Here is a 27,885-nt window from a genome sequence, read left to right as displayed (position 1 = left end):
GTAAAATTTTCACCAAATTTTAAGAGATATTCACCAATTTTTTGGGGAAAAGTACTTTTCCCAAAAAATGTGTAATATTCATCATAAAAAGTTAGTGAATATTCCCCAAATTTTTTACAGTGTAGGCTCTCTGTTAGGATTTTAGCATCAAAGAATCTATGGAAAAAGTATATGAAAAGTTTCGAGCATTAATCCTAACAGATTTCTCTCCGTGTACAAAATTAAACAGAATATAAATGTGTGCAGATGAATTATCTCTAAAGGAATTAGGACATGGATCTTCAAAAATGACATTTCAGTCAATCTCTTCTTACCGGGAGCCCTAGGAATAGAATTTGAATTTGAACAAAATAAATCAATTTCAATTTTTAAATTTTTACACTTTTGTTTAATGCCCTGGTTCGATCTCCTGCTGAGTACACATCAGAAATACGGTCTCACTCATTTAAATAGTATATTACATTATAAGGGCAAAAAGTTCGACATTCCTGCATCGCGTGAAATGATGCCCGAGGCGAAGCCAAGGGCATCATCGCGATGCAGGAATTTCGAACTTTTTGCCCGTGTAATGTATACTATTTTTCTTTATATCCGGCCGAAAGTACGCTTAATAATTTATTAATTACAAATCTTGCAATCGCGTTCGATTTGACAGCCGGCCATCTTTTACTTTTGCTCCCCGATTCAGCGCCGCCATCGGCAACTCCTGAAGCTCTGGCTTTTTATCTATCCCTCTCTAAAAGAAAGACGCCGTTATTGACTTTCGATGCCGGCCCCGACATTTGCTGCACGAGCGAAGCGAGTGCTGCTGGTCGGGGGGGCCGGCATCGAAAAGACAAGCAAAATCCAAATATAACTACAATTTTAACAACTAAATAAATAATTAATTGCAATAAATGACTAAAAAAATATCGAGACGGCAATTGTTTATGTAAAGAAAGGAAATCTGTTACCAATGCAACTATATTGACATAGTTATAAGTGGTATGAATCGAACAAAACTATGATAAACTTCATACTAATACCTAAAATTGTTTGCTCGATCATACATGTACCTAAATAATGCGGTATCATTTTAATAAATTATTGTAATTTTATTGTTTATTTAAAATATTTGAATGTTCTTTGTTTGTAGCCTGGCCGTCACAACTTTTTTTAAAGAAAAAATTATTGCCGTGTTTGCAATGCATTGGTACTCTCTAAATCTGAATTAGTAATTTTCTATACTAATGAAATAGTGCGGATTCGTTTACTAATTGAATTAGTAACAGTTTTTACTAATCTTTAGTAATTTTTTACTAATTGCTAGTAGAATACTACAGTGAGTTCTCGCGAGTCGTTCAATTCTCGAAAATTTTCAAGATCTCAAAACTCACGAGTCGTTCAACGCATAAGCCACGCCTCCAAGGCGATTTCAGGGATGTGTGAAGCATATTTATCGCCCCGAAAGACTATATGCCAACTCGGTCACATAGAAATTCTATCAATTAAAATTTATAGCATATGTGTTGAATTTTGTAATTTTACTAATGAAATAAAATTTGTTGTTACAGGGTCGTCATAAAAGGAATGCAACTTTTCCCGGTGGGCAAAGTACTATTCTTCAAGTTACGCCAACCATTCGAAGTAAGTAAATATCTTCCACAATTTCAAACAACACAGTAAAAAGTCAGTCTTAAATTCTGCTTGAATGCAAAATCCTTCAAAATCTATTGGCGTAAATTGAGCATTGACTGACTTAATCAAAAATAAAATCTTAATTTAAGACTGCTATGCAATAGTTATACTCACAGAGTAGTATAAGAAGTTGATACTCTGTACACGGAGAGAAGTTTATCTTTTGTTTATGGCTTCGACTAGCCAAGACAATTCCTGTAGATTTAAGTACTGAGATGATTAAACTATAGTTTTCTTAATGTTTATTTGTTGGTGATATTTTTATCTTTTCTCTGTTGTTGTCAATTTTCGTGTGTACAATATGGTTTCAGTTTAGAGGAATCTGCATCAAAGCAAGATGACTTTTTTTAGGATATGGGAATCTGCAAAGGAACATTGATAGCTGAAGTTCCTGCAGATTCCAATCTGTAAAGGATCCTGTAAGGGGAGTTTTAGCTGGTTGGAGTCGACGTTTTATTTTTTTTCTTCAGAGAAAGATAAGTCTTGACACATACAAGTAATTTATTCGACAGTATGAACCTAATGACTATGCTTTTGAGAAAAGGAATCCAAAAGAAACTTGTGAAAAATGTATGAAAAATTCAGAGAACATATGGTGATCAGGAATGTTCAACCAAATCAACTCCTAATCACAGAAGTATTTTTTTTCTCAACGAGGATTAATACTCAGGGGAAGTGAACCCTACAATCATCTAATCTTTTCTCGAGGACTATTAAATAAGAGTCATTAATACAAGATCACGAATAGGATGTTGCGCCCATATTAATATAATATAATTGGTTTTAAATTGCAAAGGTCCAGACTCCTGCCTCTCCCTCTCGACCTGGACCAGTTAGTTACGTTCTTCCTATAATTGCGATGTAAATGACTACAAGAGTGCATATACGATCTTGTCGAGCTGCTTTCTTTTCACTAAACCTGCAATGAATATTGCCTACGTAGACCTTGTCATCTGTTTCTTTTTTCATTATATTCTTTTTTTTAATCTTGATTCTTCAAAAGCCTAGATAGTATCAGCTATTAAATTCCAAATAATTATAACAAGAAAATTAATACCAATTTTTTTTAAGAAACGCGATTGAAAATTACAAAAGAAATAGTGTAAAGTCGAACCTGGTTGAGAGCGAGTTTGATGAAAGATGAAACTCAATTATTAAGAATATTTACCTTGAAGTACCTCCCCCACCCTATAAAAAGAGAAGAATTCTAGAGGTTGCATACATCTACAAGAAAGGTGAAAATCTTTGTTCTTACACTACAAAATTATTATATTATACAAAAATCTTTTAATGAGATGGTGAAAAAATACTAATTTTAGTCTGTCTTGACCAGATTCAACTGTATTTGTCTTTTCACAGTTGATAAAAAATTAATAATTTTTTTTTCTTAAACAGGTAATACACCCAATCCTCCACGTCCGAGGTTTAACAGCACCTCTTGGATTCAGGAATCAAGTGGCGCAGATTTGATCACTTCCAGCTTTTCTTCAATTTCTGGATCACCCTCCGTTAACAGCACTCATGGTTTGATAAAAAATTCTACAAATTCTTTACTATCGAGTACTCTCAATGGTGGTACTGATTCTTCATGTGATGGGTCTCTCTTAAGAGCAAATGTCTCGCCGTTGAGAAATTCCAATTTTGAGAATGGCAATATTCATTCTTACGTCTCGTCTACCACTAATTCAATTAATGGAAATTCTTCCGGCATTGGTGAGTAGATATTTCATAATTTCTTCTCTTTATTTTTTTATAAAAATAATTATTATATATTACATATATGTATCTTCAATTTGTTAAACGCATGAATATAACATTTTTTTCAATATGTAAAAATTCTCTTTAGAATCAATCTTTTTTAAGTAAAATCAAAAGATCTAAAATTAACCATTGATAAAAAAATCCATGTTGACTGTAAAAAATTAGTAATAAATGTAGTTACGTAAAACGATAAACAATTGTAAATAAATAAATTTCCGAAATAAAAAAAATTATTTTTGTGTAAATATTTTGATATTTTAAAATCAAACGTCGTACTAAAAAGGTTTCAGGGTAGCTAATTCCGAACTTGAAGTTGATTTTCAAAAATTCAAAATGGCGGATCCAATATGACGATCGACGGACAAATTTTTAATAATTGATGGAATTTGTTTGAAAGTCGTTACTTGGAGATTTTCGGGGACGCTGGTTACGAATCTGAAGTCACTTTTATTTAATTAACGTTATTTTCTTAAATAGTTGTACCTCCTTGAATGACGTTCAAGTGAATTCAATCAATTATTAAAAGTTAGTCTGCCATTTTGAATTTTGGAAAAAGGACTTCATATTCGTAAGCAGCGAGCCCAAATACCGACATAAATTTTTTGTTTTTTAAATTAGTGTTGCATTGTAATAAATGTTACAGCAAACGCAACGGCTTCCGTGAACACATTGACAGCTATTGTTTTGACAACTTCACCGACTGCATCTTCTTTGCTAAGTGGACCCGAGAAGCCGCCAATTGGTCCATCAGAAAGTAGAAATTATAAGGACCAACCAGCTAGCAGTGCCTCCCCACCAACAAGGGATAAACTTCGGGCGGAGGATAAGGCGAGACGTAGAATGCATCAGCAGAACGAACGTTGCTCTTCCACTTCGATTAACTTTAAAGAAAAATTAGGTTTGCTCATTATTTTTTAATATACTTATAATCCGATTTTTACAGTGCAACTCAATAACATTTGCCCAACCACCCTTCAGCAATTAAAGTCTTTATAAAAGTATTTTGTTTAGTAGTAACATAATTGTGGTTAGGGTGACCATATTTAATGCTACGTATACAGACAGCTATCTAGATAGTCACCGTTACCATCAATATCATCAGGAGTAACATCTTGGTAGTACGGGGTAGCATAACTATATTTTTTTAGCATCTGTGATGGTTGGCAGTAGCATAATGATAGTATCGTGTAACATCATCTTTTTAACATCAAAATCTGACTATCCATTTCTCTCAGTGTAGAGATTTAAAAATTGGCATAATATACATATAACATACATTTTCACGCATAGATTACAAGAAAAATATAGTGAAAATCATTATAATTAATCTTCATAGAGTTTTTTCTGCGAAAAACTGAAAACTTGTTTTACATGCTTAAAAATAATTTTTACCCTGCTAGTTCTCACAATTCTTGATCTATTGGACTGTCGTTAGGCATTCGTATGTACTTTTACGTGTAGATTTTAGAAAAACATATAGCAAGAATGATTGCAGTTGATCTTTATAGTGTTTTCAGTGAAAGACTCGAAATTTTTAACGATTTAGTCAAAACAGTATGTACCCCCCCCTGGTACTCACAATTTTTGGGATTTTTATGTATTTTCACGTGTAGATTTCTGAAAAAATATATCAAAAATAATTGGAGCTGATCTTCATAGTGTTTTCCACGAAAAACTCGTAACTTTTTGACCTCCCTAGTGCTTACAGTTTATTTCCTAGAATCTCAAAAATTTGCATACTTGTTTATTTTTACATGTAGATTACAGGAGAGGAATATTAAAAATAATTGGAGTTGATCTGCTTTGTGTTTTCGACAAGAAATTCGAAATTTTTTATAAATTCCTGAAAATAAGTTTACTTATCCCCCTCCTAGAGATAACAGTATTTTTGATATAGTCAAAAAATAAAATGCAGCAAATGTGCTTTCTAATGTAATTTAATGCATATATTCTGTTAAATAAAATTTATGTTCAAATTTGAATCAACATTTGATTAAGTAGCTATGATTCAATGTTTTATAATTTTTAGTAACTGTTGTTAAATTTTGGGTCATTATTTCTTGATTACGTCGATAAAATGTATACTTGATTAGGAAATACTATTTCTTCATTGCTTCTCCATGTGTAAAAGTATTCTCCAAAGAATGACTATGTATTTATAAAGAGCAAGGCTCGAACCAGGTCCGTAAATCCTGTAAAAGTCCGTAAATTTGCTTAAAGTCCGCAAAAGTCCGTTTTTTTAAGAAGGTCCGTAAAGTCCGCAATTTTACTGAGAAAAGACGAAAAGTTCGTAAATTCTCGTCAAAATTTCACAGAAAATTATTTAAAAAGATTTTTATAAAATTCGTTGCAAGAATTCAATTATTTATATAAATAATAAAATTCTTCACAGAAATTCAGTCATTTTTATAAACTTGAATAAAATTCGTTGGAAGAATTAAATTATTTTCAAAAATAATAAAATTCTTCGCAGAAATTCAATTATGTTTAAAAATTAAAAAAAAATTCTTGTCAAAATTTCACAAAAGAATTCAATTATTTAAAAAAAAATTGATAAAATTCATCCAAAATTAAATTATCTTTATAAATAATAAAATTTCCTCAGAAATTCAGTTAATTTAGAATATAGCAATTTCAAAAAAATTTCGAAAAAAACAATTTTATAACAAAATTTTTATATAATTCTTCAAAAAAATTCAATTACTTTCACTAATAATAACATTTTTCATTGAGATTCAATTATTTAAAATAATTTTTCATAAAATTCTAGGCAAAAATTCAATTATTTTCATAAATAATTAAAATTATCGAAGAATGTCAATTTGTAATATTATTTTAAAATTCATTAATCGAGAAATTCAATTATTTTCACAAAAAAACTTTTCCACAAGAATTGAATTATTTAAAATATAATTTTTATAATATTTATTATATTTCGAAAAAATTAATTATTTAAAAAAATGTTTATAAAATTCTTATAAAGAATTCCATTATTTTAAAAAATAACCAAATTTTTCACAAAAATTCAATTGGTTTTAAACATTTTAATAACATCCTTCGTAATAATCCAATAATTTTCATAAATAATAAAATTCTTCTCAGGAACTTAATTACCTATTTTAAAAAATTTTAATAAAATTTTTAGCAAATATTCAATTATTTTCATTAATAATAAAATTCATCGCAGGATTTAAATTATTTTTAATGCAATTTTAATCAAATTCCTTAGAAAATGTGATTATTCTTAAAAATTTTATTAAAATTCGTCGAAAGAATTGAAATATTTAAAAATTTCTTGATAAAATTCTTTGTAGGAATGGAATTTTAAGAAACATTTAATTATTGTATTTAAATAATTTAATTTGTAGTATAATTTTCCAATAAAAATCGATTTAAAAATGAATTTCAGTTAAAATTTTAGATAATAATTGAATTAAAATTTTGAAATTAATTTTTTTGAAAAAGTTTAATTGGATATTTTTAATTAGTTTTTATTATCTTATATCTATTTAATTGAAGAATTTACGAATAATTGCAATTTCGTAAAATTGAATATTGTAAAGAATGGGATTTGAAAATTGTCAAAGAATTTTTTTGAAAATTATTAAAAATAATCGATTTAAAGAAGAATTTTAGTTAAAAATTGTTGAAATTCTCGGTAATTGGTCCGTAAAGTCCTTATTTTTAAATACTTTCACTGGTTCGAGCCCTGAAAGAGGCAACCAATGGCTTTTGACTAAGAAAAGAATAGACATTAGACGCTGGTTTACCAAAGCATTTGTGATTTCAAGTTCTTCCATTCAGTGAATAAGAATTAATTCCAGGTTCCTCTCATTAAAACGTGTTTGGAAGTCCAATTAAACGTCTCGGTTCGACTCCCACCCAGCTTTGGCATGTACGTGCGGATATCCAATTGCCGATAAGTCACCGTGTCGCTTTGTTGTAAAAAATGAATCCTTAATCGCGATATGATGCTCTTGGAGAGATTCTGGAGAGTTCCCACACAAAGAAAGGAACGAAGTTTCCATCGAGAACTCAAAGTATCAATTTTCTTCCTCTATCTTGGGTGTTTCTTTCTACGTCAAGTTGCGTAATTGCGTGCGTATAATCACTGAGGGAATCTACGAAACTTACATACCGACGAAATCCTTTTCTGTCTGTTCTGTAGATTTCATTTAGATTGGCTCCTTGTAATGCTACTTAAAAAGAACATCTAATGAGAAAATCCAATAAGATTCTCTTGCATTGTGTCTAATGACAAAAGGGAAATATGTGCTTTGGCTTTCAATCTCTTTTCAAAAGAATGTTGCTTATGTTCGAAGCAGGGAAACAGCGAATGATGGAATTTAATGACAACGACTTCAAATGCTGGAAAGAAAAAGTCAAAATAGCAAAAAGTTTCCTTTAATCAATAAATGGGTAAATAATTAAAAATTTTAAACTTTTAATAATGTGACAGATGGAAATTCAAAATAAATCTCTATATTGAAAGATAATTGATAATCACGAGGAACCTATTTCTATCATAAGAAATTGCTACCTTAAATAGTCAAAATAGCTGTGATAGAGATATTATAGTTGCTAATGACAAATAGAAAGTTAGATTTGGGTGATTTTCACGTAACTGTGCAATTTCAAAATCAGTTTTAAAAGAAAAAAAATTTTGTTTTTTTAATGTTAAACATCACTTTTCCTTATCATTAGGGCATAATATAGTTGTAATTTAAACGGTTTTACTACAGCTATGATTATAAAAAAAATTATAACAAATATTCGAAAATTGGCTGCCACGGAGCTGACCACCCTATGCATTGAATAATACTGCCGTCAACTGGGGCTACTTTATGTACGAGGTATATTTAATAAATAAAATTATTAAAAAGAACCTCTTTGTCAAAAAACCAAAAATAAGATAATTAAAATCCTTAAAACGATTAAAACTTCAACCGGTGAGCAACATAACGGCAAAAAATGAACTTTAATTGATATTTATAAGTTTTTCAAATTAGTTTTAAAACTATTTCTCTCGTTTCTCTAATAACTTGAAAAGTGTATTAGATATTAAATTGTTATTCATTTAACCTTAAAATATTAATTTCAAGTTTTTGAAAAATATAATATTCAAAACGTTTAAAAAAGCTCCTATTGAAATGATGATTCAAAGTTATTTACATGTGTTTAAATGATAGTTTTATAATTATCATAATGTATTATTATAAAATGTATATTTAAAATGAAAAAGTGTTATTTATTTTCTGAGTAATATAAAATTTGAAGAAAGGTTCTTAATTTTTAATAAATCATGATTTTAGCAAAATCTTAGTGTTTTATTTTACATTTTGTCGTATAATATTTACAACATTTTTTTTAATATCTCATTCTTTTTTTAATTTACTCTGAAATATCTACACAAAAGATTTAATGAAGGAGAAAGGATCAAAAAAATGTTTACGTAACATTATAAAAAGACAAAGTTCGATGCACAAAGTAGCTTCATCCCGGGGTCTATTTTGTGCACAACTTTTAATAACTACAACTCCGACAAAAAAATTTATTTCATTGCCCAACTCATAGGAAACCTTCAGAAGGAAGTCCATAACATATGTCAAAAGTTGATTTTCTTTTAATTCTGAATTTGAATAAAGCATTGAGTTAAAAAAAGCATTTTAATGCACAAAATAGCCCCTGCAAAAATATTTACTATCAGCTTGACATAACGAGAGAATTTCATTTACATAATATTATAAAATTAGCGCATAAAAATAATTTCAGAAAAGTATTTACTAATAAGAGCGTTACGATCAACAGTAATACTGTGCGTGTGCTTCTGCTTGGTTGACATAAAGACATTTTAAATTAAGCACCAAAAGTAAAGGCTTTTTTCGAATATTAAGGTATTTTTTAATGAGTCAACGGTTGCCGAAGCACTGAAATATAAAAGGACACAACTATGTCTGTCCTCTTCTATAATATGTGTTGTTGTAGCAACTGTTGATCCATAAATTTGCACCTTCACACTGCACAGTGGGGCAAAAAAACACGCCTTTGGACAAATTGATTTTTAGACCACAATTTTTAACCGATTGACAAATTTTTTTTTTTAAATTAAAGCTAATAAAATTTTGCACAAAACGTACGTTTTTTATTTTTAAAAGAAAATTTCCGTTTATTGTTTATTAAATGTTAAATAAAAAAAATGAAAAATTTTTTTACTTTAAACCAATATTGTTGCTTACAAAAGCCTATTATATTATTAATAATTACCAAAAACATTATAGCCATGTTCTAAAATTGTTTTAAGGCATTAACTACTTTGTTTAAACAATTTTTGCCTTTGTTATAAACAAATAAATTAACAATAGCATTTTTTTAATATTATGTAAATTTAGCGACTAAATTTTGCATAATTTACTATACTTATGATATGCAAGTAAATATCAGTGAAATTTATTGTTATAAACAATTACTTTTTTTGTTATAAACAATTTATTTATTAACAATTTTTATTTTTTTAACACAAAATTAATTATATTTTATCAACAATTATTAGTACTAGTTACGATTAACAGGAAGTATTTTTACTCTCATTTATTAATTTAACATTGTTTAAACAAAGCTTAATTAACAATTGCACAGTTTCTTTATTTTTAGTTGTTGAAGCCTCATTTTTTTTGTATATTTTCTTTTATATAAAGTAATTTCTTAACTTGTTGTCAAATTTCACATTTGTTAATAATTGGAATTGTTATTAACAATTGTTAAAAAATATCAAGGAGGAAACTCTTTTGAAACATAGTTTGGGACCTAATCAGTGACCAACCATACATCTGAAAAAATAACTATTGGATTAAATAACTATATTAATATTTTTAAAAACTGACACTATTAATCGATTCTAAAAGAAAAAATAGGCGATTTGTTGTGCCTCATGCTTTTCTAGAAGTTATATTTCGTTCATAAAACTATTATAAAAAAATAGTGTCCAATAAGGTGGATTCATTCCATGTTTTACGAAAAGCATTTTTATTATTATTTTAAAATTTTGTTAATTTTGAAAAAGCGACTTTTTGTATATTGAATTGCAATAATACATGCAATTTATATAATTCATAAAATTTAAATTTTTATGAAGAAGCAAAGTGTTCGTAATTGGACCAGTTTTAACTTTTCAGCTTTTTTTACTTTTCTAAATTCGCAAATGTACATCACATCCGCAAAATTCAAGAAGCAGTTTTTTTGCTTCTGGAAGCAATTCCTTTTGGGGTTTGGTATATTCAATTCTTAAACTGGATATAAGTAAATCAGCTGAAAATAATAAGTAGTGTAGTAAGTCTGTGTTAGTGTCGATTCGACTTGTTTTTCGTGTGTTATTTTCTCTGCAATTTTTAAAATCTTTATTTTTAGCTTCCTGTGATTCTTCTGATAATTGTCCAATAGGAATCACAAATGAATCCATAATTTTAGCACCATGTATAAGCAATTTGTGCATCGATGCAGGCATATAATACCAAGGATATTTATCAACATATAACTCTGCTGTTCTCAAGGTATACTCTTGAAATTTCTTGCTACAAACAGCTTGACCAGATGCTAAAACTTGCAAAACTACGTATAAATTTTTTAATAACTCTTTGTCAAAACCTGTAATATTTGAGATCATTTCGTAATTTTCAAAAAATTTTCTGGCTGTATTGCCATCATTAGTAGTACCAGATCCTTGTTTAGGGGTATCTACTGTTAAACCGAGCTTTTCGCGAATTTCTTTTTTAATAAATGCTTTTCTTTCAGCAGAAATTAATTTTTCCTCTTCCTTTCTACATGCCTAAATCTTAAGTGTTAACCGATAACTTACATTGAGCACGTTCTCCATAATTCGGATCCAAGAATGGAGTACTTGTACACCAAATTTGTACATTCTCTGGTCTTCCGTTCGTTCTAACATTTCTGTCAGTTTATTCATCTGAGTCGGTTTCGCTCCGCAAATAGTACAATTTGCTGCAGAAAGTGTTCCAGTTAAATGCTGACAAACTTTACCGTCTATCATTGTTCCTAATAGTTCATGCTCAACGTAATAAATGATTCCATTTATTTCAATTTTAGTAGGTTTAAGTTTCTTAATTTGTTGTTCAATATTGCCGAATTCATTTAAAATCTTTGACTTCGTTTCTTTCGCAAATTGAAACATTATTGGCAAACAGTTTCTTGGCGAGCAAGGTCGTTTGTTTTCCCAAATAATTTGATTAGAACCACTTGAACATTCTAACCGTAAAGGAACCAATGACATTAGGAAGAGATTTGCGTCAGAATTTTCTGAATTTTCGAATTTTTGCTTGTAAGGATTGAATCCCGAAGTGCCATCACCACCATATTTTGAGGTCATTTTTACTTTTTTTACACTCACAGGTATATTAACGTTTTCTACCATTAATAACCTATGAACTGTATGATTAAGCAAACCCTGCAAATTGATTGATGCTCCAATTTCATCAATTTTTATTTCAGAAGCTGGTGGATAGCATTCAGTTTTTGCTTTCGTAATATCTTTATAAGGTGGTAGTATATTTGCATTTTTTTCTTTCAGCAGTTTTCTTAGAAGTTCGTACTTTCTTTTTGTTAAATTAAGGTCCACAAACATTGCCAAAGCTTCATTATTAGTAAATGAAATAGCGGTATTGTCAGTTTGTGTTGAATTTAACTGCTGTGCAGAATTATCCGATTCCAGCGCTTGTTTTACAATATTTTTAGCAGTCTTTTCATCTAAAATTTGCAACGAATCAAGTAATTCTACATCATCCATTAATATAGACTCCTTAAAAGCATCGACTTGTTTCCATTTTCTGTTAAAATAAGGCATAAAGTACCTAGTAAGTTTAGCATCAATCGCTTTTTTTAATTCTTTGGAAGGACTGTACTTCTCCTCTAAATAAGTTAATAGTACATCTGTGGTTTTCAAATGCGATAGTAATATAATTCTACACAACTCTCTATTCGTGATTTTAAGATTCTCCATGATTAACAATTATACTTACTATATCTATATAAAAAACTAATTTCAACACGTTTAAAATAAAAAAAAATTGTAATGAAAGCAAATTGCGTCAGTACTTTTTATTCGCACACTAAGAAGAAAAAAAAACATATATAGGAAAAAAATGTACAAGAATGACAATAAGGCATTACAAGAACGTCAAACAGATCAGTAGAATCAGCAATGATACTATTAAACAAAAGTACAAAACAAAAGACGATCTAATGGATTGAAAGCATAAGTGCCAAATTGAATTTCACAAACACAGAACAGCAGAACTAGCAACGATAGTATTAAACAAAAGACGATCTACTGTCTTGAAAGCATAAATTCCTGATTGAATATCAAAAACACAGAACAGCAGAATTAGCAACGATAATATTAAACAAAAGACGATCTACTGTCTTGAAAGCATAAGTTCCAGATTGAATATCATAAACACAGAGCAGCAGAATTAGCAACGATGGTATTAAACAAAAGACGATCTACTGTCTTGAAAGCATAAGTTCCAGATTGAATATCACAAACACAGAACAGCAGAATTAGCAATGATCATTGAGTCAATGAGTATTACTTCTAAAGTATATATTAAAGTAGTACTTCAAGTAATAAACGTTGCATATACAAATCTTAACATTAATTGTACAATAGAAAGAAAATCTTAATTTAAGATCAGTCTTTAATTTAACATTGTCTGTTTTTTTATTTGCTTATTAATCCAATAGTTATTTTTTCAGATGTATGGTTGGTCACTGATTAGGTCCCAAACTATGTTTCAAAAGAGTTTCCTCCTTGATATTTTTTAACAATTGTTAATAACAATTCCAATTATTAACAAATGTGAAATTTGACAACAAGTTAAGAAATTACTTTATATAAAAGGAAATATACAAAAAAAATGAGGCTTCAACAACTAAAAATAAAGAAACTGTGCAATTGTTAATTAAGCTTTGTTTAAACAATGTTAAATTAATAAATGAGAGTAAAAATACTTACTGTTAATCGTAACTAGTACTAATAATTGTTGATAAAATATAATTAATTTTGTGTTAAAAAAATAAAAATTGTTAATAAATAAATTGTTTATAACAAAAAAAGTAATTGTTTATAACAATAAATTTCACTGATATTTACTTGCATATCATAAGTATAGTAAATTATGCAAAATTTAGTCGCTAAATTTACATAATATTAAAAAAATGCTATTGTTAATTTATTTGCTTATAACAAAGGCAAAAATTGTTTAAACAAAGTAGTTAATGCCTTAAAACAATTTTAGAACATGGCTATAATGTTTTTTGTAATTATTAATAATATAATAGGCTTTCGTAAGCAACAATATTGGTTTAAAGTAAAAAAATTTTTCATTTTTTTTATTTAACATGCAATAAACAATGAACGGAAATTTTCTTTTAAAAATAAAAAACGTACGTTTTGTGCAAAATTTTATTAGCTTTAATTTAAAAAAAAAATTTTGTCAATCGGTTAAAAATTGTGGTCTAAAAATCAATTTGTCCAAAGGCGTGTTTTTTGCCCCACTGTGCACTGTACGCCACAGGCGCCACGGAACTGACATTTTATGTAACACCACGGAGCTGACATTTGACATTTAAACTAACCTAACTCCGACAATTCTGCAAAATAATTCTTTTCTTTGGGCAGATAATTTGTTTCTAATATAATCTTCAAAAAAATCGTAATAATTACTACAGAGAGTGTTTAGATTAAAAGAATAGTAATACCACGGTACTGACCACTTTTTTGTGAACTTCACATTTTTACAAAAAAAATTGTTTTTAACTGTAGAACTTCCAATTTTAGAACTTTTTTTTTACAGATATTTGTTGCTAATGGATCTTATTTTAGATTGTAATTCTTAAATAACATTAAAATGTGCCATAAACACTTGAATTATAGGGAAAAATATCTTATTACAAAATTGAAAAAATTTGTGGACAAAACTATTTTACATTTTATAACTTTATAAGAAGTATTAGAAGATGCATTATATGCACAAATTGTTCACCTATATACACAATTCATATTATAAAAATGCTCGTTTCCAGTTTCGACGTTTTCAGTAAAATTTCTGAATTTTAACTTAAAATTTTAAAAAACGGACACGCCACGGAGCTGGCATTTTGGAGGGAATTTTGCAATTTATCAAAAATTATAAGATATATTTGTGGTTGCGAATAGGTTTTATATATACCTGTAAAATGTATCCACACCCAAGTAAAATTTTTTTATTTTGAATGTGTTTTCTGTGACGCCGCCAAATATTATGGAGCACTTACAGCTCTGCCTGCCTGCGCAGGCAGTAATTGGAGTAAGAGAGAAAGTCAATTAGAGTGAAAGAGACAGTAAATTCAAATTTGTATTGCTGCCTACTAGCTGTGAGTGCGCCTTTAAGGCGCTAGCACAGCTCCTACTGCCTGCCTGCCTGCCTGCAGGTTGACATGGTAACACATAGGAGTAAGAGAGTAAGAAAATTCAAATTAAATGTTTTTTCTCTCTCACTCTTATGGCGCCTGCCTGTGCAGGCAGGCAGGCTGTGAGGTGAGAGTGTACCTTTACAGTTACGTGAAAATCACCCATTTAAGAATTTCAAAATGGCGGATTTCAAATTTTCAAAATCAGGAACTTTTAGACATTTTGAACGCCATTTAAAATTTTTTAAATATAATTTTGATATATATACTCCCCTGTATTTTTTTGTATGTGAAACATAATGACAGAACGTCCAAGCGCCCGTCCTGCCGGAAGGACGTTCCGAAAGGCCTTTTCGATAAGGCTTTAAAAAAAAGGGAATTCAATTTTTCTTTTCCGGCACTCCTTGGGATTAAAGTAGACAAAAGAATGAAAAAATCCATATATTTGACTTTTCAAAATAATAATATTAAACCATTTTTTAAAGCCCTCAAAATTCCTATGTTTTAAAAAGTCAAAAACACATTCTTTCGTAAATTTAATGTAAAATCTACAAAAATCAATATTTTTTGTCCGGACAAGTCTAATTCAAAAAAATTTCATTTTTAATATTTTTTTAGATTTATGAAAAAAAACCTATAAGCTCTGGGGTTTAAATTTACGTACTCGATATTTACATGCGCTTAAAGCTGGCGTTTTTACCTTTCCAACGTAGACTATTCCAACTATATATTTTTCGCAAGAAGACTAGAGACAGGAGGTAAAACTTCGGTAGTGGGGGTATGGCAATGCTGAGTCGCTCAGCTGATGTATGGTCAGGCGTTTACTTTCAAAAAAAGTTTTCGCCGCAATAGACCACACGGACTTCTGCGCAGCTACACAGGTAAACACGGGAAAATATATTCTATACAAATACAATATGAAATATAAGTGTTTATATTTTCAAACATCTTTTAGTTATTAAAAAAAAAGTTTTAAAAACAAAAAATGTGTAAACTATAGCATGAAGTGTATTAAAAGTTAACAAAAAGTAATAGTCATAGTGCTGTGTTTATCTTTCTTCTTGTTTCAACTTTTCACACAGCACGTTTTCGGAATTTTTAATTATTTGAATAACACTCAATTTAATAATCACTCACATTATTTCTATATATGTGGACGTCCACATGAAAAGGGCCCATTTTGGCACTATTGGAGTTATCTATATGGGCGTAATCCTGGCAAAATTTGGAGAATTTTGAGTGGTCTTAGAACTTTTTTGGTTGAAAATTCGCTGAGTTACGGAATTTCAAAGTTTAGAACGCCAAAAACCTCATTTCGAGAAAAACGGAATTAAAGATTGCGATACCAACTAATTGTTGTATCTCTGGTTCTTCTTGGAAGTTATTCAGATAAGAATTGTTTCTAGTTCAGGGCACCTTGAAGATAAAAAACCAACAGGTTTTAAATTTTTAGAACCACCCCCTCCCCTTAATTAATTAATTAATTTAGAAACAGACAATATGGGCCCTTTTCTAAAAAGGACAGTTTTTCTATTAAAAAACCATTTTTTTACAAGATAAATGATTAGGTACAATTTTATTGTGTCATTTGAAGAAAAAGAATAGATATTAAACTTATTTAAAAATTTTTGACAGTCTCTATTATGAAAAAATTGACGCAATATTAAAATTTTCATTTCGACAATTACGAAAAAAAGATTCTAACATCAATATCTCTGGTTCTTCTGGAAAGTTATTCAGATAAGAATTGTTTACAGTCCAGGGTACCTAAAAGATGAAAAACCAATAAGTTTTAAATTTTTAAAACCTTCCCCCCTCTTAATTTTGAAAAATTTCGTACTTAAGTACGAGAAACCGACAATATGGGCCCTTTTCTAAAAAGGACAGTTTTTCTATTAAAAAACCATTTTTTTACAGGATTAATGATTAGGTACAATTTTATTGTGTCATTTGAAGAAAAAGAGTAGATATTAAACTTATTTAAATTTTTTTAACAGTCTCTATTACGAAAAATTTCACGAAATATCGAATTTTTCATTTCTATGACTACAAAAACAAGGACTCTAACATCAATATCTCTGGTTCTTCTGAGAAGTTATTCAGATAAGAATTGTTTACAGTCCAGGACACCTTAGAGATGAAAAATCAAGAGGTTTTAAATTTTTCCACACCTCCATTTTTAAAATACGGATTACTTTTGCAAATGACCGACAAAATAGGCCCTTTTCATTTTTCTAAAGAACCAATGAAATCAAACAGTTAAAGTATGGATAAATTAATGAAAACCGCATGATTCGACTTGTCAAAACATGTAGATTCATAATAAAAAATAAAAAAAAAATTAAGAATTTGCTCAAAAATTACTAAATTGCGATTATCTCGAAAACTAGAACCGACAATATGGGCCCTTTTCATGTGGACGTCCACATATATATATATATCCGTTATGACACACATTGTGTCTCGATTGCACTTTAAAGTTAACCTCAAATTAAAATCATATCATACACATGTGAAACACACGGTATACAAGAGTTTGAATGTGTGAGTGATGTGCAGAAGCACCGCGCCGGCGACTTTTCGAAACGAAATACGCCTGGTTAAAGAAAGGTTCTTGACTCATCCCCACTACCGAAGTTTCACCTCCTGTCTCTAGCCTTCTTGATTTTTCGTTATGTTTATCTGAATCCATATTAATTTTACAAAGCGATTTCGGAGGGACTCACGTGAGTCTTTTTTGTCCTGCCTATGGCTAAAAAGTTATCTCAGTAAAAAGCTCACATGAAGCACTGGACAATTAGATTTTGAGAGTTCGACAGAGGTACATAATCCAAGTCCATTAGCTGCTGATTGAATATAAGTTGAAGTTAACGCGTAGACATGTAATGCTTTCACATTCGAAAGCCTATAAAGACAGTAAAGAGGAGAAAGAAGTTAATTGGTTACGTTGATGCCGTGAAACAACGAATGTTTGATAACGACACAACCATGCTCTGCAGTAGTAAAATGTTCGTGACTATTCTCTACGATCCAATAAGTTCCTTGATTACTTTCCAACGATTATAATCTAAGAGCATCGTTGTCAACTTCCACAAAAAGAACCTCTGAATTTTATATTGCATTAACACTATGGGAATTGGAAATTTAGATCAAGTCATATGTTTCTCGCTAAAGAGAAATTCTCTTTAATGTTACATAATAAAGTTGATTTTTTAAAAATATTAATAGCAAAAATTTTAAACTATGAGCTTGCTTTTCTGAAAAGATTTCATACAATACAGGGTTTCTACAAGTCATGGAAAACCTGGAAATCATGGAATTGTCATGGGATTTCATTTTGATTCATGGAATCATGGAAATCTCATGGAATTTTTTCAGTTTTTGTTGTAAACTCGTGTGATTGGGTAAAGGGTAAAGGGCTTCAGAAGAAGGGTTACGGGTTTTAGTGGGTCGGGCTGGTAGTAGGTCGCCAGTGTATTAAATTTAATTTTTTATAGATTTATTTTTCTTTTTTTTTTATTTCCTTTTGTTTTATCACACCAACCCCACATAACCTTGAAGCGCGGAATCCAAGGTATCTGTAGGCAGATTTCCCAAAATTCCCTTAGCAAAAAAAAAAAAAAAAAAAAAATTCGTGTGATTGAAATTCGCGCTCCTTTATTACTCAGGATGGTCACAAGTTTCAGTTTATCAATTTTCCTGACAATTTACTGACATTAAAATTACTTTCCCTAACAAAATTCTTTTCACAGTAGGAAAATATTAACGTTTACGGAAAGTGAGTAAAATTTATGAATTCTAATAATTTCTAAAAACTATAATTATAACCCTTCCTCAATTTAATTATTTTCTTCAATTTTCAACTAAACTTCATCTATGAATCAATTAATTTAAATAATTTTCCAAAAGTTCTTCTAGAATTCAATTATTTAAATACATAAACTCAATTTTTTATAATAATTGTGACTCTCCATCGTTTTTTCACGAGTTATTAAGGTATAATATTTTCAAAAAATTATAATAGAGAAATTCTTACCAACAATTAATTTTTTAAAAATATTTTTAAATAATTTTTGAACGATAATAGTTTTTTAATTTTGAAAAATTTCCAAACAATTAAAATTTGGTAAAATCTTTTAATTTATTCCTGCTTAATTATAAACAGATTAACAGAACCATGATTTCTCAAAAACTTTAATAAGTCCAAAAAGTAAATTTTGAATCTTAAAAAATTATTACAAAACAATTCTAATAATTATCTAGTTTTTAAAAATATTTTATTAATGTAATTTTTCGAAAATAATTGTATTTCTTAAAAGAATTTTTGTATAATTTAAAAAAACTAATGAATTTTTTGATGAATTTCAATTACAAATTTTGAACATTATTGTTTTTTCCAAAATGTTAAAAATCATTCTAAAATGTTATTATTTTTGGAAATATGTGACTGAAAATATTAAAAATATGGGATTTAAAAAAATTAGAAGCTTATTTTCATTTTTAAATTTACCTTTAAAGATTTTTCATTAAAATTTTTGATAATTCAATTATTTTAAAAAATTGCAATTAAAATTGTTCAAAAGTTGATTTTCAAAAATTGTAACAAAATACTTGAAATAAATTAATTATTTTCAATTAAATTTTACAAAATTCTAACTATTTAAAAATTTTAGAAGATTCATTTATTCTCGTAAAAATAACAACATTCTTTTAAGAAATTCAATTATTTTCATAAATAATAAAACTTATTGCAGAATTTCAAAGTTATTCTTAAAAAATTCATTAAAATTCGTCCAAAGAATTCAATTATTTAAACATTTATTGATAAAATTCTTTATGATAATTCAATTTTAAGAAACATTCAATTATTCAATAAATTATTTAATTTTGTATTTAAATAATTGTAGAATTAATTTTTTTAAATAAGTTTAATTGAGGATTTTTTTAAAAATTGTTTGAAGTTTAAAATTAAAAATTTTAATTATTAACAGACACGATTATTTAAAAAAATTGAAGAACATTGTTTAATTTAATTATTCTCAAAGTTTTGAATTAAAATTATTTAAAAAAACTACATTATTTTCAAAAAACTTAAAGAAATTCTTCAAAAGAATTTAATGATCTATTCTTCGAAAGAATTCAATTATTTTCAATATTTTACTAAAATTCTTTGCATCAATTAAATTATTTTTAAAAATTATAATAAAATTCTGGGAGGAATTTAATAATTTTTTTAACTTTTAATAAAATTTAATAATTGAATGTTTAATTTTAGTTATTAAAAATATGATTATTTTAAAAACTTGAAAGAAATTCTTCATAAAATTCAAGTACTTTAAAAATTTACAATTAAAATTATTAAAGAAACTCCATTATTTTCAAAAATTTTAATTATTTTTGTCAGTAATAAAATTCTTCGCAGGGGATTCAATTATTATTTTTAAAAATTTTAATAAAATTCTTCGCCACAAATTCAATTATTTTCAATGCATTTGAATAAATAATTTTATCACTGGGCCATCTTTAATTATTTATTATTATAAAACATGAAGTGAAGAAATCGATCAATCCGAGTCCGAAGACTTTTAAGTAAAATTATAAAGTCCGTATTTTTAAATACTTTCACTGGTTCGAGCCCTGCATTATAAAAATCAAAATAAGTTGCACTTTTTTACTAAAAATTGTGTTATTTTATTGCAATGTTTGGAAGGAAAGTCAAAAATGTCGCAATTTTTGAAAATAAGTCGAAAAAGTTTCAATTTTCTTAATTTCCCTGACATTTTTTGTTTGATGAGAAACAATGAAATAAAGCTTTTAATTAACAATTTAAAATCACATTTTTTTATTTTAGCTTCTAGAAATAACTATTTCATGCCATTTACCTGACTTAACTGACAAAAATTTTGTTTTAATGTGTCATGGAAATTTGATCATTTATCACCTGGAAATCATGGAAAAATCATGGAATTTTATAAGGAGAATTTTGTAGAAACCCTGCAATAATTTGGAATGATTTATTTTTAATAAAAAACTGAATTAAAATTTAATTCTTATAGAAAATTATAAAAATTGTTACCTTTGCAGATGACGATGCTTGTCGGAGAATATTTTTGGAACAGGAAAGAGAACGAGAGGGAAAATTAAGAGATATTGCTGCATCTTTGACACAACCGAGGGTGAGGAGAAGCAAACCTAGAACCTCAGAACCAACTAGAGATGTTGTTGATGCAGTAAATAATACTCATCAAGACAAATTAGTAAGATTCATCGTTGACCGTTTCATTAATTTATATTAATTTTATTACCGTTAAGAAATTACCAAAAAATGTGTCCGTTCTTACCGTCGGACATGCTGGAAAAATAAATTAAACGAATATTCTTATTTTATAAACCCTTTTTTGTTGACTTTTATAATTAAAAAATTGACCAATAAAATATGTACAGGAATTCATAACATACCTAACGTAGTTCTTAAATATTCCACACCTCAATTAATTATAAAGATTTAGCAATAATATTTAACAAAGCTATAAGTATAAATTACTTCCCTCAGTCTTGGAAACGGTAAAAATTATACCAATTCATAAAAATGTTCATATGATTAAAAATAGGGATAAAAAATAAATGACTAATTTATTTTTCTAGATTCGAGGAGATCCTGATGGCTGTGGTCTTGATATATCCGGTACAAGGTACTCGCCTACCTCTGAATTGCGAGTTGATCTTCCAGCTGAAGATTTATTAAATATTAAAAAAGGCTGGTTATTAAAGCAAGGGCTTAACAAGGTAAACCTTAATTTTTCGGTTTCGTATTTTTCAGATATTTTTTTATTCAATTAATATTATTATTAATATTTCCTAATTATAGAAAAGTATTGAAACAGTACCTTCAAATTGGGTAACTCTGAACATTTGTACATTTCTGTAAGATCCTAAAGATGACCCTAAAGATGACATATTCCGAACGTCAAACTTGCAGATATTATACTATAAAAGATAAAAGATATTAATAAAAAACATAGAAAACCTTCCGAAGTTACCCTATTTGACGGTAGTTATTTAAAAGAGTATTTTTATAAAATTAATAATATTAATATTATTTATTTGTTTAGAAACAGAACTTGACAATTTACTGTACGAATTAAATTATATTTAATGAAAACTTAAAAAGATAAACAAATGTAAACAAAAGCTTCAAGTTTTTTATACAAGTAAAAAAAATTATATTGTTATAAAAAAATGTCTTTTTGTCAACTAATGCAATAAATATAAAATAAAATAATTTTAGGAATGGAACAAGCACTGGTTCGTTCTGAGAGGATGTGGATTGATGTATTATCGAGATCCTAGCGCAGAAGATAAAGGAATTATGGATGGTGTCATAGATCTCAATACTGTAACTGCCGTCACTTTGGTGCAGGGTGTTCGGAATTATGGCTTTCAAACAGTTGTAAGTTTTCTGAAACATTACAATAAAATAATATTGGACTTATCTCCATGATTATATTCTTTATAAAATGTCAAACAATTTGAGTTGCCCTCAAATTCAAAGTTACAAGTGCTCAAAACTTAATTTAGAAAATAACAAGTTTAAAGTTGATTACGATAAAGTTATTGTAAACGCATAATTTAACGTGGGACAATTGGTAGTTTAATTTTTAACAATAAAAGAGAAATAAAAAATCTGAACCATTTTAGAAAATTGCGATTATCTCGTAAAATAAAATCGACAAAGTGGTTCTTTTTCATGTTGACCTGCAATCGCATTTTAAAAATGCAACTTGGGCATGCCCTTAAAACTTGTGTAAAATTTATAAAATTTGTAAATGCTTAAATACAAATATTTTAAAGATTCATTTTCAATTTTCTATACTAGAGAGGCATAAAAAACACCACCAATCTTTGATGATTTATTTTCTCTCTAAATTTAATCACTTAAAAATCATAGTTCCAACTGACAATCAGTGAATGACTTTTTGCTTCTGAATCAGTTAAAAATAATTGATTGCCAGTAAAAAATAACTGACAATTTTTTAAATTTGAATAATTAAATCAGTTAAAAAAAATCTACTGAAACATCAGTTATTTTTAACTAAATGATGAGTAGAAATATTACTATTTCAATTAGTGACTGACTTTTTGCTTTTTGAAAAACCGCCATGCAACAAATATTTTAATTTTTAATTATAAATCAGAAACCATAAACGTTAACTTTATATAAATTAAAGTAACATTGTACAAAAATAAAACTTTGAATAATTTTATAAAATTTAAAATTCAATATTTTTTAAACTTTGAGTTTTCCACAACTCTTTTGCTCTAATAAATGTTTTTTAGCAAAATAAACTTATGATTCTAACAAAAAAACATATCAAAGTTATAAGTACAAAAAAGTTCAATTATTGAGTTTTTGTTTTTCGAGCCTTAAATATTTGAATCCAACATTAAATTAAAAAATTTTATTTTTCAAATTTTTGAAAAGTGGCTTAACTTCTGCCCATATTAATATTTTTTAATCCAATATGGCTAGGATTTTAAGTTAGGCTAATGCCTAGAAAACAATAAAAATGAAAAATTACAACAAAAAATGTTTACAATTTTCAACCTTGATTTGCCATTGATAATAATAACGATTCCAGCAAAGAATATAACAAAAAATCAATAAATTTTATTCTTTATATACGTTCAATTCTACTATTTCATTCATTTAGGCATATTTTTCAATAATTCATGCACATATTTTCATTATAATTGAAGGGCTACATAAAATAAGGGGACGAACGCGTGGTTGAAAGGGATAATATCAGTCAGGTAGCAGCGAGCGGCTCAAGGCTTGTCACTGCTACCCGACTGGTACTATCCCTTCCAAGCCTCGCGTTCGTCCCCTTATTTTATGTAGCCCTTCAATTGCTTTATGTTAAAGTGTGCTTTATATCATTATTCTTAATTTAAATAAAGGTCTTAAATTAAATATTACTTATTTAGAAATTTATAATATGCGGTTAACGGTAATATTTTGAAGAAACTTTTAAAACGTTCGTGTATTGTCTTGAAGACGGAAGTGGGACTGCAGAATGAGGGCTTTGTGCTTGAATTGAATTTACCGGATTAACTCGGTAGGAGTGGCTTGAAAAAATTTAAGTCAATTTCATGCTAGAGTAAATCGAACATATAGAGTGCTTCCTATTACTTGCCATTAAACGAGAAGTGCGATTTGTGCTCACATTCAGTCAAGGAAACTTTAGGTTCAGGTTTCTATTTGGAATAGTGATTTAGCAACTTATTTGACAAATTTGTTTTTCAGACGTGGGATGATCGTGGCACTACTATTTTGTCTGCAATAACCGGAGGTATCCGATCAGGTTGGATGTCGGCTATTAGACGTGCAGCTAATCTACCAGATCCAGAATCAAACGTCGACTCGCACGTCTGTCAGGACAACCAACAAGATGTTAATCCTCAATCGCCAACTGCGTGAGTTTTTAATTCCCTGCAAGAAGCGTCAGGAAATGTCAAGAAATTTCCCAGTCAAGCTCTAATTTTTATTTAATTTTCCAGCTCGATCACTGAACGGGAAAGGGACTCGATCATTCCCTCGACCCCGTTGACCCCTCGATCAGTTTTATTCTCCTCGGACGAGGAATATCGCACAGCGTCCGAGGGTGGACGCCGAGAGTCCGGCGATTGGTCGGAAATGCCGGTGTCACCACCGCTCACGAGGAACGGGGAATGGTCCCTCGCTTTGAAAGGGTCCAACTGGTCGGATTCGACGAAACACGAATGGTCCGAGTTACCACCTTCCCCGCCGTTGACGAGGACTGCGTTGTCTCGCGTTAAAGCAAGATCGCGCTCGAGTTCGCGATCGAGGGTCTACAAACGGAGCAGAAGTTCACCGCCAAGTTCGCGAAGAAGCACTCTTGACAGTGTGCGTTCAGAAGATTTGATGATGGCTTGCTGTGAATTGGGCGAGGACGAGGAACAAGCCAGCGGTCACATTCAGAGCAACAACAATGACAATCCGCTGATTGTTGAACTGCTTGAGAATCAAGTAACGATGCTGAGGGATCAGCTCGACAAAAATCAATCGCATCCAAATACATTGCTAGTCATTATTGAGCGTCAGGAGAGCGAGATCGAGGATTTGAAGTCACAACTGAATACGGCACAAACGGAAATCGTCAACTCCGAGAAAGAACTGTCGAGGCTCAGACAGCAAAAGGTCGAAGCCAATATGAGGGAAACACAAATTGAGGAATTGTTGGATACAATTCACAGAACGGAACAAATGAGGGATAAGGATTTGGAGGATTTAGAGAAAATGAAAAAACTATATAGTCGAGATAAAGAGGTACTCGAATGCAAATTATTGGAGACCGAGGTTATTTTACGAGAAACCACAGAGAGATGTGAATTGATTACAAATGAACTTTCATCCAGTCATAGAACTGTTGAGCGTCTTCAGGCGGAGATAACGGCTTTAAGCGACAGGTTATCGCAAGGTAAATTATTAAATTCTTCATTTAAACTTTTCATTTTCCGCAAGGTGAAAGTTTACATAAACAAATCGCGACCTTACGGAAAATGCGGTTACTAGCTTTTTACTTTGAACAACGGACCTATTAGAAGTTATAGGTCTCAAAAAACTGAAGAGAGGGGTATGTACCTATTTGCCACGCAACCTGGAAAAGTCAGGGAATTTTTATCGTAATCCTGGAAAATTATTGTTTTCTAAAGTTATTGTGCTTATTCTTGAAATCTAGTTTTTCTTAAATCTTTCAAAATTAATTAAATTTTAAAAGAGTTGCGTTTACAATTTTCATAAACAGATAAACTTCAAAAGGTTGTAATTTGAAATTTTGTAAAATTTCAATTTTAAATGAATTAATTAAATAATATAAATTTCACAGGAATTCTATTATTTACAAATCCTTTTAAATTTCTTCCCAATAATTCAATTATTTTCATAAATAATCAAATTTTAAAGAGATTCAATTATTTTCATAAATAATAAAACTCATCGCAGAATTTCAATTATTTTTAATCCAATTTTAATTTATTAAATTGTTTATTAAAATTCATAAAAGAAATTCAATTATTTTAAAATGCCTTCCTATAATTTATTTAGGGTCAGTTGGGGTAAATGCGGACAAGAGAGGTTGGAACTTAATTTACAAATTAAAAATTAAATTCGACGTCAATATTTCAAGCTCAGATCACCTACAAGAGATTTTGAGTATTGCCAAGTTTTTATCTTGACAATTAGCAACAGGATAATTAAAGTTATCGCTTAATGCAAAAAAGTTGTCAATCATTTTCAGACTGGTTCAGTATTTCATCTCGCATTTGAAAAGTAACAAACTTAAAAATCATATAAAATTTTTTTATCCTTATGACTCCCGGAAGAAAAATTGATTTGGATTTTTGTCAATTCAGTTAATAATGACAAGCTGTCCGAATTTACCCCAAGAATTCGAAAACTTGGGGTAAATCCGGACCGAGCTTCTATTACATTTTAAAAAGTAGAAAGTGTAAGAGAGAGTGAGAGACTTCAAATTCGTAATCAGCGACCCCAAAAACCCCCGAGTAACAATTTTCAAGCAAATCCGACCAATTTTTAAAAATTGTCCGCCATATTGGATCCGCCATTTTGAATTTTCAAAATCTGACTTTAGATTCTTATTCAGCAACCCCAAAAACATTTTTTTATCAAGTTTAATTAAAATCCATTAAAATTTGTTAAAGTTATTTGAGTTTTTCATTACTATTTTTCGAATGGTTGATTTCTTAACTTTTATGATACTATAACACTTAACTGATTGAACTTTCATATACCTACTATGGATTTTTTACAAGTTTTTCCATCCCTTAATACAGTAGTATACTTAAGGTAACTTTTTTTTAAAACCTTTCTTAGAAACTAAGCTGTCCGGATTTACCCCTAATTTTAGGAAATTTTCTAAATTTTGGGGTAAATTCGGACAGTTAGTTTTATGCGATTAAAGCTGATCTAAATATTTACTGCTCCATAAAATTAATCTAGGGAACTCAAGGAAGAAATCAATACAATATAAAACCGGAAGTATTGCCTTTTATAATTAATAAAAAACATACGTTATTTGTGAAAAATAGGTATTTTGTCCGGATTTACCCCAACTGACCCTATTAGAATTTAAGTATTATTGTCAATGCACTTTTAATTAAATTTCTTGAAAGAATTAAATTACTTTTAAAAATTTCAATGGAAATTCTTTTTAACAAATCATTTTTTTTCAAAATAATTTTAATAAAATTCTTCGTAGAAATTTAATTAATTAAAATAATTTATCAAAATTCAATTATTTTCAATATCTACTATTTCAATAAAATTTAAAACAAGAATTCAATTAGGTATCATTTATTTATTTATTATAAATGATAAAAGTTTTTTCCAAAATTCAATTACTTTCAAAAATTTTAATAAAATTCTTGGCGAAATTTCAATTATTTTCAAAAACTTTTCTCAATTCAATCAAATTATTTACAGAGATTCAATTATTTCTAATACAATTTTAATCTAATTTCTCGAAAAATGAAATTATTCTTAAAAATGTTATTAAAATTCGTCAAAAGAATTTTAATTACCTATTTAAAAATTTGTTGATAAAATTCTTTAAATTCAATTTTAAAAAACATTCAATAAATTATTTTTTATCCCACATGCATAAAAATGGCGCTTTCTGATAGCAGACGGCAGGGAGTAAAGTCATTCATTTCTTCGACAGTATGAAAATGGCGGCCGTGTTCTCCCATGGGCAAGAAAATCAGCTGTTCCCATGCATTATTCTTGCCGTTCTTGCCCATGGAACCTCCGCTCGTGTCACAAAAATCACCGTAAACAAATGGCTGCCTTTATACCCTTGTTGCTTAATATACTATATTTTTGTATTTAAATAATTGAATTCTCGTAGAATTTTCTAATAAAAATTGATTTAAATATGAATTTCAGCT

At 28.9% G+C, this 27,885-nt stretch overlaps 1 protein-coding gene across 2 annotated transcripts in view; it reads left to right on the top strand.

The window, feature by feature from the left end:
• LOC122503412 (protein outspread-like) overlaps nt 1-27,885 on the top strand; it is an 88,459-nt gene that overhangs the window by 22,992 nt on the left and 37,582 nt on the right. For both annotated transcript variants that reach the window (XM_043613934.1, XM_043613935.1), the window contains exons 3-10: nt 1,554-1,626; nt 3,073-3,390; nt 4,082-4,336; nt 20,983-21,155; nt 21,544-21,684; nt 22,187-22,348; nt 24,203-24,372; nt 24,457-25,397. In XM_043613934.1, the coding sequence (XP_043469869.1) occupies nt 1,554-1,626; nt 3,073-3,390; nt 4,082-4,336; nt 20,983-21,155; nt 21,544-21,684; nt 22,187-22,348; nt 24,203-24,372; nt 24,457-25,397 (2,233 nt within the window). The remainder of the gene's footprint in view (nt 1-1,553; nt 1,627-3,072; nt 3,391-4,081; nt 4,337-20,982; nt 21,156-21,543; nt 21,685-22,186; nt 22,349-24,202; nt 24,373-24,456; nt 25,398-27,885) is intronic.

This window comes from Leptopilina heterotoma, unplaced genomic scaffold (genome assembly GCF_015476425.1).
Source record: "Leptopilina heterotoma isolate Lh14 unplaced genomic scaffold, ASM1547642v1 Lhet_260, whole genome shotgun sequence".
In the NCBI taxonomy this organism is placed as follows: domain Eukaryota; kingdom Metazoa; phylum Arthropoda; class Insecta; order Hymenoptera; family Figitidae; genus Leptopilina; species Leptopilina heterotoma.
This window is presented reverse-complemented; position numbering and strand designations above follow the sequence as displayed.